This window comes from Polypterus senegalus, chromosome 13, assembly GCF_016835505.1.
Source record: "Polypterus senegalus isolate Bchr_013 chromosome 13, ASM1683550v1, whole genome shotgun sequence".
In the NCBI taxonomy this organism is placed as follows: Eukaryota; Metazoa; Chordata; class Cladistia; order Polypteriformes; family Polypteridae; genus Polypterus; species Polypterus senegalus.
Window position 1 is genome coordinate 160,170,592 of NC_053166.1, and position 12,630 is coordinate 160,183,221.

Consider the following 12,630-nt stretch of genomic DNA (forward strand, 5'->3'; position numbering starts at 1 on the left):
CATATTGTAATCTTTTTAGTTAGCCAATAAAAGGTGTCACTTTGCTTGGCTTTTCTCTACCATCTAAGATCTGTAATGATTGGTTTTGGAGGTGGCATGGAAACAGAGTAAAGAGAGTTTTCCAACAAGCCATTGTAGGTAAATATAAACCAATTGGGGGCATGGAACTTTGTCATTTCAAAGGATGACTTAGACTGTGAATCTCTGGGTCTGCTGCTAAATCAGAAGAAAAGGGAAGAGCCCTGCTGAAATTTAAACAGGGCAGATGGTGTTGTGAGCCCCTGACTTTTCACACATAGTTCTAGTCCTTCCAAGCACTTCCCAGATAGCACATGACACATCTTAGCTCGAGAAGAGGCCCAGCATATATTTCATAATGAGGCTTAAAAGGCTCTTCCCTGGCATTGCCCATTTGAATCTCCAGTGAGAAGGTTAGTTGGGGTAACGACTCCTCAGCAAGAAGTAGTCAGACATGACACAAGACAGAGATAACAGGAGACTCTATCAAGATGTCTTGGAGATGGGCAAGTCATGTGTAGTCAGCAAGTGGGGCAAGCAGGCCTCATTTATCACTTGCTTACTTGAAACGTTATATCCTCCTCTTCCTCCTCCTCTGTTCATCTCTTCCCTGTATTTTTCATATAATCCATCCAGTCATTTTCTCTATCTTAGGTTCTCTGGGAATCAGAGAACGACATGTCCGTACTGGCCACCTATTTATCACAAGGCACACTTGTGCCTACATTCACATCCATACATGTCTACACTGAGCCAATTTAGAGTCCTATTAATATAGTTTTTAACTGGCATCTGTATTCTGGACAATTGCATCCTTATGAGACACTGCTTAACACTACAACAGTTATATTCCTTCAAAATGGAAAATTGTGTTGAGAAAATAATTGAATGTATAGATGTCTGGAATTACATTTGTTTGTTTTTGTATTTGTCTAAATTTCATGTGCTCTACACTGAAAAAAAATGTGAATGATTTACACTTAATATTTTCAGTCTGAACCAATATAATTCTTTTTAGCTTATTGATCCCACAATTTTTAAGTTGAGGGAAATCATTTAGAGTTATTGGCTGCAGTTCACTTGTTTTTTTTACTGAAGTAAATCAATTTTTTAAGTTGTTCTTCTTTTTTGGCAGTTGGAAAGCCATCAAACTGGAAAGTTTGACCTAAAGAATATACAAACGGCCCCCAAACACAGCACATGAACAACCTAAAATATTAAGTTAAATGAAATAGGATTTTTACGTTTATTCCCTCCACCATAACTTCATTTGGTACAAACATTTTTTTTTTACTTTGATTGAGATCTGAAACCAAATATTTCAAGCTGCAACACTAAACGACTAATCTTAAGTTGCTTGAAAGAGAAAATTTACACTGAATGAACAACATCAATGTTAGACTTTTATACTGTAATATCCTAAAAAACAGAATGATTCTCAATTGGTCTAAGTCATTTAAGAATGTAAAAGTTGCTAAGCTCGAATGACATTGGTCATTATTCCACTCCATTTAACAGATCTAAACAGGAAGGTCTTCCAGATGAGGCGTTTTTATATTCAGCTCTGCTGACAGTGGTAGGCACAGTAGGCATTGTTGCCTTATATCTCAAGGGCACTAAGGTCAGTTCATCATTTATTTGCTGTGGAATTTTCATGCTTGTGGACTTTTTCTTGTTATAGCAGCATCTACCAAAAGATACGCACATTAAGACAGCTGATGACCCTAACTTAGCCGATGTGAGAGTGTGTAATGCTCCTTACAGTGCTGATTAATACCTTATGCTTGTGCTGGGATAGGCTTCACCCTTACCTGTGAAAGTGGGATGCCTCATCGGTCTCCACATTTAACATGAAGACATTATCATCTTTTTCTATAGTAAACATGCTCCCAAGGAAATACAAAAAGACAGAGCTATAGTTCAATTGTTTGCATACATTTTCTATAATTGCAACACGTGTTCAGCGGCTTGCTCAGAATCACAGAATGAGCCAGATGTGTGGACTGAAACCACAACCGTCCAGTATAAAGTCCAACACCTCAGCCACTAAATCACATTACTGAGTGGTCAGCAGGCTTTCCTTCCAATTCTCAATGCATCGCTCCTTACATTACACAGCTGACACAATTACAGTACAGTTGTTTCGCACCGCTATCAGGATTTTAGTATTCATTACATTTTCAATATGCTGTGTTTGTAATTGAATTATTTCTGTTTTAACCTTTGTTCTTTTTTTGAATTTACTAAAGACATCATGTACAAATCAACACAATTAAATAATGTCATGGTAAAAGAACAGCAGGAATTCTACACTGAAAACTGCTCCTTACCTTAGTACCTGTGGGATGGAGAACATGAACACATCATGCACCACAAGAAACAGTGTCCCTGTCAGGAAGTAAGGCCCAAACACCCTTGCTAAAGCCTTTAAGAGGCAGAAGCCAGACCGCTGCTCCTTCTTAAGTTTTCTAAGGAGTTGGGCCTGTTCAGGAATTCTGGAGCCAAGTGTGGCGTTGTCATTCAGATTTTCTGCTTTCCTATAATACAGACAAAAATTCAAGTAAATAACAATCCTCTATTCAATAAAATTTGGCTTTCCTTCACCAACTGTATTTTGTTCCTTGCCCTCATTGTAAGAGCCATTTTCCTAGTTCTATAAAATGTATGAATATTTATTTATTAGATGATAATGCATAAAATATGGGAGGTTCCTATAACCCCCGTGAATAGAATTGAGTTGGTATTTTCCTGTCATTTCTTAACAGTTATGAGTTAACAATGTTTTCCAGTTAGTGTCTAGCCTCACCTTGTGTAAGGTACAGAAGCTTACAGTTTTTTAACCATTTTCTTGTTTGTGCTCGCGTTCGTGTTTATGCACGTGACCGTGCCTAGGCGCATGTCTATGTGCCAACGGCCTATGGGCCTTTTGAGTGTGAAGTAACTCGTAAAATAAAAGATTTAAGAGTTGAACCGTATGTTTAAGGCATACAGAAGAAGAAATTAAGAACCTTTAAGTATAGAAAGAAAGAACGTTTAAGTACAGAAATAGCCAAAGCTTCTTAAGAAAAGCTAAGTTTATAGAAGATACATCTTTTCTTTTTTTTGCCTTATTTCTATGTGTGTAACTATTTTTCCTTTTATTCTTGTATGGATTATTTGCCTTTAACTTTCACTAAATATTTTTAAAACAAACTTTTGGACTGAGAGATTTCTTTGACACGCGTCTTACCCGTGCCTGACTTCGCCTTATGCAACGGCTGCTACACTCGTGCATCGTTCCAGGCTGCTTTTAGCCCACATGACCTCTTGGGCAATTGAGCGAAGGAAAGTAATCAAGTAATTAAGGTAGGTAAATTACAGGATCCACATCAGTCACAAAAGAACTTTTAAATTCTTACCGCAGCAGCTTGGCGCACTCAACAGTCCACACTTTCTCCAGGTCAGAGATGATCTTCTCTGAGGTGTCATCTTGCCTCAGAGACCAAAGGTCGTCTGCCTTTAATGGTTTCCGGTAGCCTTTAACAACCAGCCTATGAACAGAGAGATGCAGTGAAGGGAGCTATAAGTTTGAGTATAAGCTCAAACCCATCTGATCACTTCTTATATGTTTATCTAAAACTACTGTTAAGGGATGGACTCTCGAAGAGAATGAAAATGGCCAAACTGCTGTTAGGGTCACCCTCTGTCCAATAGGGCTTCCCATTTAAATTCTTCTATGGGTTGGGGAGCTTTTCTCAGAATGAGGCAGACATCAGGCTCCAATAATGATAATTCAAAATGGAAGGTGGGAACAGGGACTTCAGAATTACACCCCCCAGCACATTCTGTCACTGCACACATTAAAAAAAAAATTCTTAACCTAAAAAAAATATTTCACAAAAATGTTTGTTGTTTGGGTGAAACCATTGTTTGATTTCTCAAAATAAATCACCTGTTACGGAAGTACATTCATCCATCCATCCATCAATTATCCAACCCGCTATATCCTAACACAGGGTCACGGGGGTCTGCTGGAGCCAATCCCAGCCAACTCAGGGTGCAAGACAGGAAAGAAACCCCGGGCAGGGAGCCAGCCCACCACAGGGCACACACTAGGGACAATTTAGAATTGCCAATCCACCTAACCTGCATGTCTTTGGACTGTGGGAGAAACTGGAGCACCTGGAGGAAACCCACGCAAAACATGCAAACTGGGAAGCAAACCCGGGTCTCCTAACTGCAAGGCAGTGGCGCTACCCACTGCGCCACCGTGCTGCTCAAGTACATTCATATCATAGAAAAAATATTTTAAGATATTTTAGAAACTTATAACACTCATTTGCAGAAAAATGTGATTTTCTTCCAGATAATTGCTTAGGTTCACAGAAGTGAGTGTGGTAAAACTGTCTTGTTTTGATACATTAAATCATTAATTTTATCCAAGTACAGTGTAAAGGTAGGACAGGTAACAATGCATATAGTCCAACTAGGGGTGCAACCAAATAAACACGGGTGGATGGGAGAGAAAGACAACTGCCAATTGTAAACTAGTCCCCCAATATTGGGACAGTTTTGCTATTCGCTAAACAAACGGGGTTGATGGATTGAATTGCCTCCTCTTGTTTGTCGAATTTCTTAAGTTCTAATATGCTAGAGGACCTCCATATGAATCCTTTATTAAGGTGAATTACTATTATTATTGGTATATCCCTTTACATGCCTGGTAGACCATGAGCACTTGTGTTGCCAGAGAGAGGCCTAGAGATGCGGCCTCAGGGCTTCTGAACATCAAGTGTGACCCCAGAAGTGGCTCCTAGTGTTGTCCCAGCAGCGACCTGAGGCTGGTGCTATAAAGCCACCCTATTCCTGCCAGCACAGTGAAGCTGAAGAAAGTTTTTCTAAGAAAATTCTTTTTGATGTGAAAAATTACTGCTTTAATTTCTAAAAAAAAAAAGTGCAGCCTTTATATAAAATAAGTAAAAAATATAATATTCCTTGATTTGGTAAAATCATTGTATTTATTCACAAAAATATTGTTTTGATAAAACAAAGGAAGAATTATTTACTACTCAAACAAAATACCCACTATGAAGTTGCACTTATAATTAAGGAAAAAAAGAATATTATAGAGTTATTTTAGAAAATTATTATATTAATTCTCTAACACTATGCTGTAATTGTGATTTGCAAAATTGTCCTAAATGTTGAAATGCTTCGTTTTCAGTTTGAGCAGAGGTTTGAATGAGAGGCTGGTTTTTGGTTAGGGGAAGCCCTAACTCTTAACTCTAATCTTTATTAACACTGCAAGTATCTTAGAAGCTGAAGACAGTGATATGGGCATACATACCCGGTGAACCAATAGAAGAGAATTTTAGAGAGAAATGAGGCATCCTGCTCTGGGCACGGATTCTGTTGGAAAGAAGAAAAAAAAAGAAATCAGCAATGAGCTCATTGGACAAACAGAGGCATTTGAACGCAGATCCAAGATGATAATACGGCAGTGTGGTAATTGCATATTCCATCAATTAAGGATTGTTAAGATGGTGTGCTAGTAATTTCCCTAAACCATTCATTTTGTATCAGTTTGTAGGACCCTTACTGCATATTAACTGTCATTCTTTGGAAAAAGAGATTAGCAGAGTTGTTCTAAATGACTGGTGCTGCATAATGTTCAAGTAAATGAGACACAATTGAATGTGCTGCTAATGAAGCACAGCCAGTGATTAGATCAACAAGCGTCTATGTTGAGAGAATGTCTGACAGAGCAGACTCTGGGAAAAAGGAAGCTCAGAGTTGCAATACTCTTTGAGAACTCATTATCGTGAACATTTGTCTTTATCATAAAAGACACTCAATCTGCTGGAATGAGTGGGCGTTCTGATGTAGTGATTATCACGGACTCTTACTTAGCAGTGTTCACATCCTTGAATGAACTTTACCACTCCTGTAAAGCACATAGGAATGGTGTTCACTATGAAAGGTGTAATATAAAGTCTCCAGGATCAATCTGAAGCACTGAATTAGTGAGCCAGTAACTGTCACTCTGGGTGTCACAACTCAAGCCCTGTCAGCAGTTCTGTTTGATAAGCAGTGACCTACTCCATCTGAACTCTAATTTCCCTTGGACTGCTTGTCAAGAATAAAACTGGCAACAATCAAAACAAATATGACATCAGAGATAAAATTCGTATTCTACATTAAACATGTGGGGTAGACATGATGATGACGGATGATCTCAGGCACCATTTTTCCAAGCTGCCAGGGATCTTGCCGAGTTTTCTAGCGGCATTTTGCCAGGTGCTAAACTTGGCCAAGCTGATGTGCTAATCATATAGTGTAACTATGCTGGACCGTGCTGCTCTCATAGCTCCATGAGTATTTGCAAACTGTCAGCATACTATCATTATCATCCATGCAGCCTTCCATCTATCAATCCCCAGTCCATACAGCTATGAGGCAGCAGCAAGCTCTGCGGAAGCGTTCAGTTAGGGAGACCTTCCTTTGTTGACATCCATCCACTCATTCCCTAAATACACTTTTTTCTATTACGTCATGTAATTGTGAGGCAGTAGTAAACCACCGCAACAAATTTCACTTAGGAGGCTTTTTTAAAAAACTGTTGCCGTTACCCCTTGTGTGAAAAAGGGGCATGAGGTGCTGCGAAAGCCTGCAAATTGTAATCTGTTTTGTTAGCCAGTAAAAAGTGTCATTTTGCTTCATTTCACATTGCATCCATTCATGAACAAATTCTCCTTGGCCACGTATTCCATTTCATGCCGGCAGCATCAGAACAAAAGAGGAAAAAACTGAGCATGGGGTACAAGTCTATCACTGGACACAATGATCTCCCACTCACTCACACTAGATCAGTTCAGGGTCATGAATTAGCCAAACGCACCAGCCTTTGGACTTGAGTATTCACTGAAAAGAGAACTGCCAAACCACTCATAGTCTGAGATAGGGAAACAACCCAAACCATTGATTTGATGCCATTTTTTGATTAATCCTTTCTTCCATCCACTTCACTTTTTCAAGTCTGTATTGCTTATTAAAAGGGTGGTGGAGAACTGGAGGGCACTGCTGGGTACAAACAGCAAGCCAGGCCATGATGGAGTACACCTGTGCCCATACACAGACATGGGCCAGTTTGGAGTTGCCTAAAACTAACATGATTGGAAAGTAGGGGGGTAACTGACATGACAGTCTAAGGTGACATGACATAAATAACAAAATTAAGAACCTTTGGGGTTTGGCAAGAACAACTGCAAGACTCTCTTCGGTGTCTGTGACAAAGGCTTTCTATCCAGCTGAAAACAAGCTAAGACGAACTATCTCAAAGGAGCATTTTAATAAAAAATTCATATTGTAAATGAAACAAGTGAAAGTACAGCATATCAACAAAAAGATGTAGAAAAGAATCTGGGAAAAGACACTATGTGCGAATACATAGAAAATGGTACATTAATTTGCTGCAAGAAAACCACCATTTGAAAACAACTTTTACAGATTCTCTGGTTATGCAATTATAAAAAGTATTTTTGAACTTGAAGTACAAATTAAGCTAGAAATAAACCAAAAAATTAGGACTTTGAGTAATAAAAACTCTGGCTGAAGCCCTAGGCTAGCAGGCCTCTCCCGAGAACAAGGCGCTGCCAGGCAAACTCCCACGGTGCCACGCACACGGACCATCAAGAGGAAGCCAAAAGCAGACCGTGATGTGCCAAAAAGAAGGCAAATGGGATTCGGCACTCTGAGAAACAAAAGGAACTGGCACACTTCTCGTTCACACAAAACCACCCAATAACCAGAAAGAAGTCGAATTAAAAGAAAAATGAGAAAGGAGGGACAGCTCACTTCCTCATGTCCACATGGCCTCTCCATTCATTCCACTCACTATTTGAACATTTTTATCTAACCTTTTATAGAGCTTCAATGCTGGCATGATAGTGTAAGAAGACAGGATATACATGTGTTCTTATTTTTAAATCCATTCTTATTATTCATTTTCTACATTTTTACTATAATCCTCTCGTGTCATTATGACAACATCATCTCTGGCATTTTGAGTTTTTCCGGCTGTAATGCCACCATCATGTGCTCTAGCAGCTGCTTAGCTGCCAAGATGCTAGAGTGTAAAGCTTGAGGTCACAGATTCAGCCTCAATTTGTGATTGAATTTGTGACCCTGAACAAGTCAATTCACTTTTGAGTATTCACATTGTAAAATATAATTGTTCTGGAAGTGAAGCAAAGCATGTTGGGGCTCAGCGAGTACTTGGATGGGAGACTATCTAGGAAAAGATTGGGTTGCTGCTAGAAGGGGTGTTGGCACAGCCAGCTGGGTGCACATACCCTGTGGTCTGTGTGTGGATCCCAATGCCCAAGTGTAGTGATGGGGACACCGTGCTTTAAATATGGCGCCATCCTTTGAATGAAACGTAAAACCAGGGTCCTGACTCTGTGTGGTCATAAAAGATCCCTAGGTATCCTTTATAAAGAGTAGGGTGTACCCTAATGTCCTGGCTATGTTTCCCACCATGGCCTAGTCATTCTGGCCCCCCAATCATCTCCTGTCTCTAACTGGCTGTCATTCACCACTTCGCCCCCTTGATAGCTCATGTGTGGTGAGCACAGTGGATGCTACACATTAGTGGTGGTTGAAGTGGGTCCCCACTAACTGAAGCGCTTTGAGTAGTGAAAGAAGTACTATATAAATAGAAATAATTATTATTCTTTATTATTATGTAGTGGTGTATACTATAGAAAGTATGAATAAGCAGTTAAATAACACATTTTCTTTGCCACCATTGATTCATGGAGTGATGCAGACCATTATTGACAGTTGTTATACGACTGATGTTACGACAAGGGACTGCAAAGAACAAATTGTGAATTCAATCCACACTAGAGAGTTTTGTGCGTCATTTCCCTCACCAAGCTTAAACCTCAGGAAAAAATCAAACAACTGTACGTTGCCCTTGGTTTGTAGGTCATTTTGAATACAAGTACTCTTTAAAGATGGTCCTGGAGGGCCACAGTGACTGCAGATATTTGTTTCAACCAGTCTCTTTCCCCAGCAACTGATATTGAAACTTTTTGTTAATTCCTATGGCTTCTTAGAGCTTCTTATTCTGGCAGAATCCTTATTGCACTGCAGATTTTCCTTTTAGGAGAACTATATTCAGATATTTATGGACTACAATTGATTTGTATTTTTTGGCCCTTTCTTTTTCTTTTTCATGTATGTTTTTTATTTTAATAAATACTTCATTTAGAGTAAATATGATCAAGTTAGATGATGCACTGCTTGTTCATTTGTCACTTTAATCTAATTATTAATTAGCAACTGGCTACAAAAATAGGGATCAATTAAAAACTGAATGCAGCTGTTAAAAAGTTACATCGGCAATTAAGGATTATGAGTCTTAACAAGTGAGTTAAGTAAAATTAAGCCCAAAAATAATGCTACTTTAAAAAGAATAAAAAGCTTTCAATTAAGAAACTTGCAGCCACCATGGCCTTCCTGAGCTGAGATATAAAACTCCTGAAATGAGTCACAGTTACAGGAATCATGATGGAAAATAATACAAGGCAGGATTCTTACCTTGAATGAGATGCCAATGTGTTACAGGGCATCAATGAAATTTATTTTGTGCTTTTTAGCAGTGACAAGGCGTCAATGGAAACAACAGACAGTAAATGGCACCGAAGGCCAGGCTGTTGTCAAAGTTCGGACTCAACTGCTGTGGTAACTTGGTGAATAGACGCCTTCCATATCATTGAGCACCAGGGTGAGCCCACTATGCTTATTATAGTAGTTTGTTAGTGATAAAGCATAAGAAGTTCACATATCTAGAATTCATGTGCCTCTCCATGTGCACCAATGCAGATTTCTTAAATAAAATGCAACTGCGTGTGACACATTTTAAATAAGAATGTGTGTCCTCTAGAGTTAGCCTGTCAACATTTAATGATGAAACCTTAGGGCAGTTTTTTTTTTAGCATTATGGAGAGTCTATTTTGTCCCATTTTAAAAGTTTGGTGCTGTCCCAACATATAAAAGTAAAAATATTTTTCAATAAAGTCTTGGTTGGAATGTGGAATTCACTGTAAAAAGTGTATAAGAAACAAAAAGTACTCATCCAAACATGAAATACAGTGCACCTGCTTGTTATTTGTAAAATTCATTCTCTTTTCTGCCTTACCGTGACTTTACTGGTGTCCCTGGAGTAAGGGGCTTGGTCCGCAAAACAGGATAACAGCAGCTGAGCCAGCAGCAGAGCAAAATGGGAGAAAAATGCGAAATAACGAACGGCATCAACAGAGAAACCCTGCAACAAAGAACATGGAAAGTATTTAGTGGTCAGAGTTCATTGCTTTGGTGATGTGACATCAGGTCATGGATGTCTCCACCAGAAAGTAAATACGCAAAAAACTTGTTTGCTTATGTCTTCAGTTCACTTTTTCCACTCTAAACATTATGAAAACAAAACAATTTCCCAAAAGATGAGGCAATGAACAAGAGTTTCATCCTCTAAAGCATCACTCTAGTTTTAATGTGGTAAAAGCAAAGGAAATGTCTTGGGTGGTTCTCTGTACTCTTCCCTTCTTTTCCAGTTCCATCAATGCCAACAGTGAGACACTTCATAATCTGTCTGTGGAAAACTCCCAGTAAAAACCCAAAAGCGGTTACAAACATACAAAAACAAGACAGACCTCAGACTCTGGGTCCAGTTCAAGCCACCCAATCCATCAATCAATCTACATTGCACACTGCGTTATCTAAAAGAATTAAAAAAAGCAACACAAGTACAAGAGTGCAACATAATAAGAGGACAGTTATAGTAAACATAAGACGTGCAGACCGGCTTTACGTTACTAGAACATGGGAGCAAAAACATCAGATCAAGTCAGCCTGGCACTATGGAAAACAGCGGGTACCACCCAGTTACAATCTGACCAGACTGTCCAAGTCATCAGCTCATCAATCCTTATTTTACAAAGAAAACATGAACGCAAAGCAAAATACCAAGTATAACAGGCTGAAAATAATCTAATTTCAAATATTATTTTTGTATTTAAAGGTGTCTATATGAGAATCATATCCTGCAAAAAGAAATGTGATTATCATTGTTAATGAATAGGATCTTTTTAATGAAATATATTTGTCTCATAATTATTAAGAAACGAAATGGCAAAGGTTAAAGGTGCATTCTATCTGAAACCGCACCATTATTTTTTATACTAACTCCAGCTTATTTTAGTTTGTCTCACTGCTTATAATTTTTAATGTCGATGCAATCTGATTTGTCAAGTAGTATTATGAACACTGCCACTGAAAGTACATGAAAGTCTCCTAAACCAATTCATACACCCATCTGTTTACTACTCATTGCATACGCTAACATCATGCATAACATCCGAGACCACCCTAGATGCATCACCAGTCCATTTACTCACGCCATGTTAGTTTGAGGTTGCTAGTTAATTTAATATTACATCTTCAGGAAGCAGGAGGGACCTGGGTGTGTTTGAAACAACCCATAGGAAGAAGGTGTAAATCCCACACAAACATTGACCATGCTGCCATCAAACTAAGGAAGTCAAGGGCAATTAGAGGGTAGCAGTATTAAATACCGTGGAGGTATACTGTTCAGATTACAAAATATTCATATGAGAAAATAAAATTTAATAAAAAAAAATCTGATATGTGGAAGAGAGGTCCTAAAATATTTTCATAAGGTTTTGCTGACGGTGGACATGGGAATGACAGACCCTAAAGTGTTTTCATGCTGTATCCATTGAAGTCTATTGTGATACTCATCTCATAAAAATAAACAATTTATCTTAAACTAGTACCACAAAATCTGATGTGTTCAACATGTTCGCTTTCCCTACTTATTAAAGCGATGATTTCCACAGATTTCATTAAAGGTATGAAACAGAAGAATGAAATCATGTTGACAAATCGTCCATTCTCCTTCACTCAATGGGCTGCAGCTGGAGCAGAGATGTGAAACAAAATGGAAGATGACTAACGTGAAGCAGAATCTTTAGGCTTCTAACATTTTACAGGTTTCATCTCGCCTGACAGATTTATTTTTGAGTTATGTATATGCTGGGTCTCTGATGTATGTAGGGAACATAAAAAAGTCAGTTATTGAATCGTACCTCATAGTAATGAGTACCTTTTCATAACAAGTAGATGTCTATGTCATAACTATAAGATATGTTATTTAAATTATATGTTGAAGTTGCTATCTACTAATAAGATGAAATTTATCACCTAATATGGAGATGCAATTTTATAATTATAATATAGGGAGAGAACAAGAAAATAAAAGTATGATTATTTTGTGTTCACTTGGTGGCTAAGTTTATGAATGTTGTTAGGCTCATTTTTTTTCTGCTCTCCATGGATTTTATCTAGACAGCTTAGGTTAGTTTTATTTCATCTTCCAGTTCAGTTTACATCACAGAACATAGTGCTATCTCTGAGCTGTATATCTTAAGCGGCAATTATATTTAAGGCACCCAAACCGATTGTTACAGCATGGAAATGACAGGCTGCTAGATGATAATGGACACAGCAAAGCCATCATGTGTAAAATGAAATAGACAAAGTGCCAGGCCG

At 38.4% G+C, this 12,630-nt stretch overlaps 1 protein-coding gene across 2 annotated transcripts in view; it reads right to left on the minus strand.

The window, feature by feature from the left end:
• LOC120542114 (multidrug resistance-associated protein 1-like) overlaps positions 1 to 12,630 on the minus strand; it is a 66,198-nt gene that overhangs the window by 32,422 nt on the left and 21,146 nt on the right. For both annotated transcript variants that reach the window (XM_039774278.1, XM_039774277.1), the window contains exons 5-8: positions 10,202 to 10,327; positions 5,345 to 5,406; positions 3,417 to 3,548; positions 2,349 to 2,555 (exon numbers count right to left, since the gene is read on the minus strand). In XM_039774278.1, the coding sequence (XP_039630212.1) occupies positions 2,349 to 2,555; positions 3,417 to 3,548; positions 5,345 to 5,406; positions 10,202 to 10,327 (527 nt within the window). The remainder of the gene's footprint in view (positions 1 to 2,348; positions 2,556 to 3,416; positions 3,549 to 5,344; positions 5,407 to 10,201; positions 10,328 to 12,630) is intronic.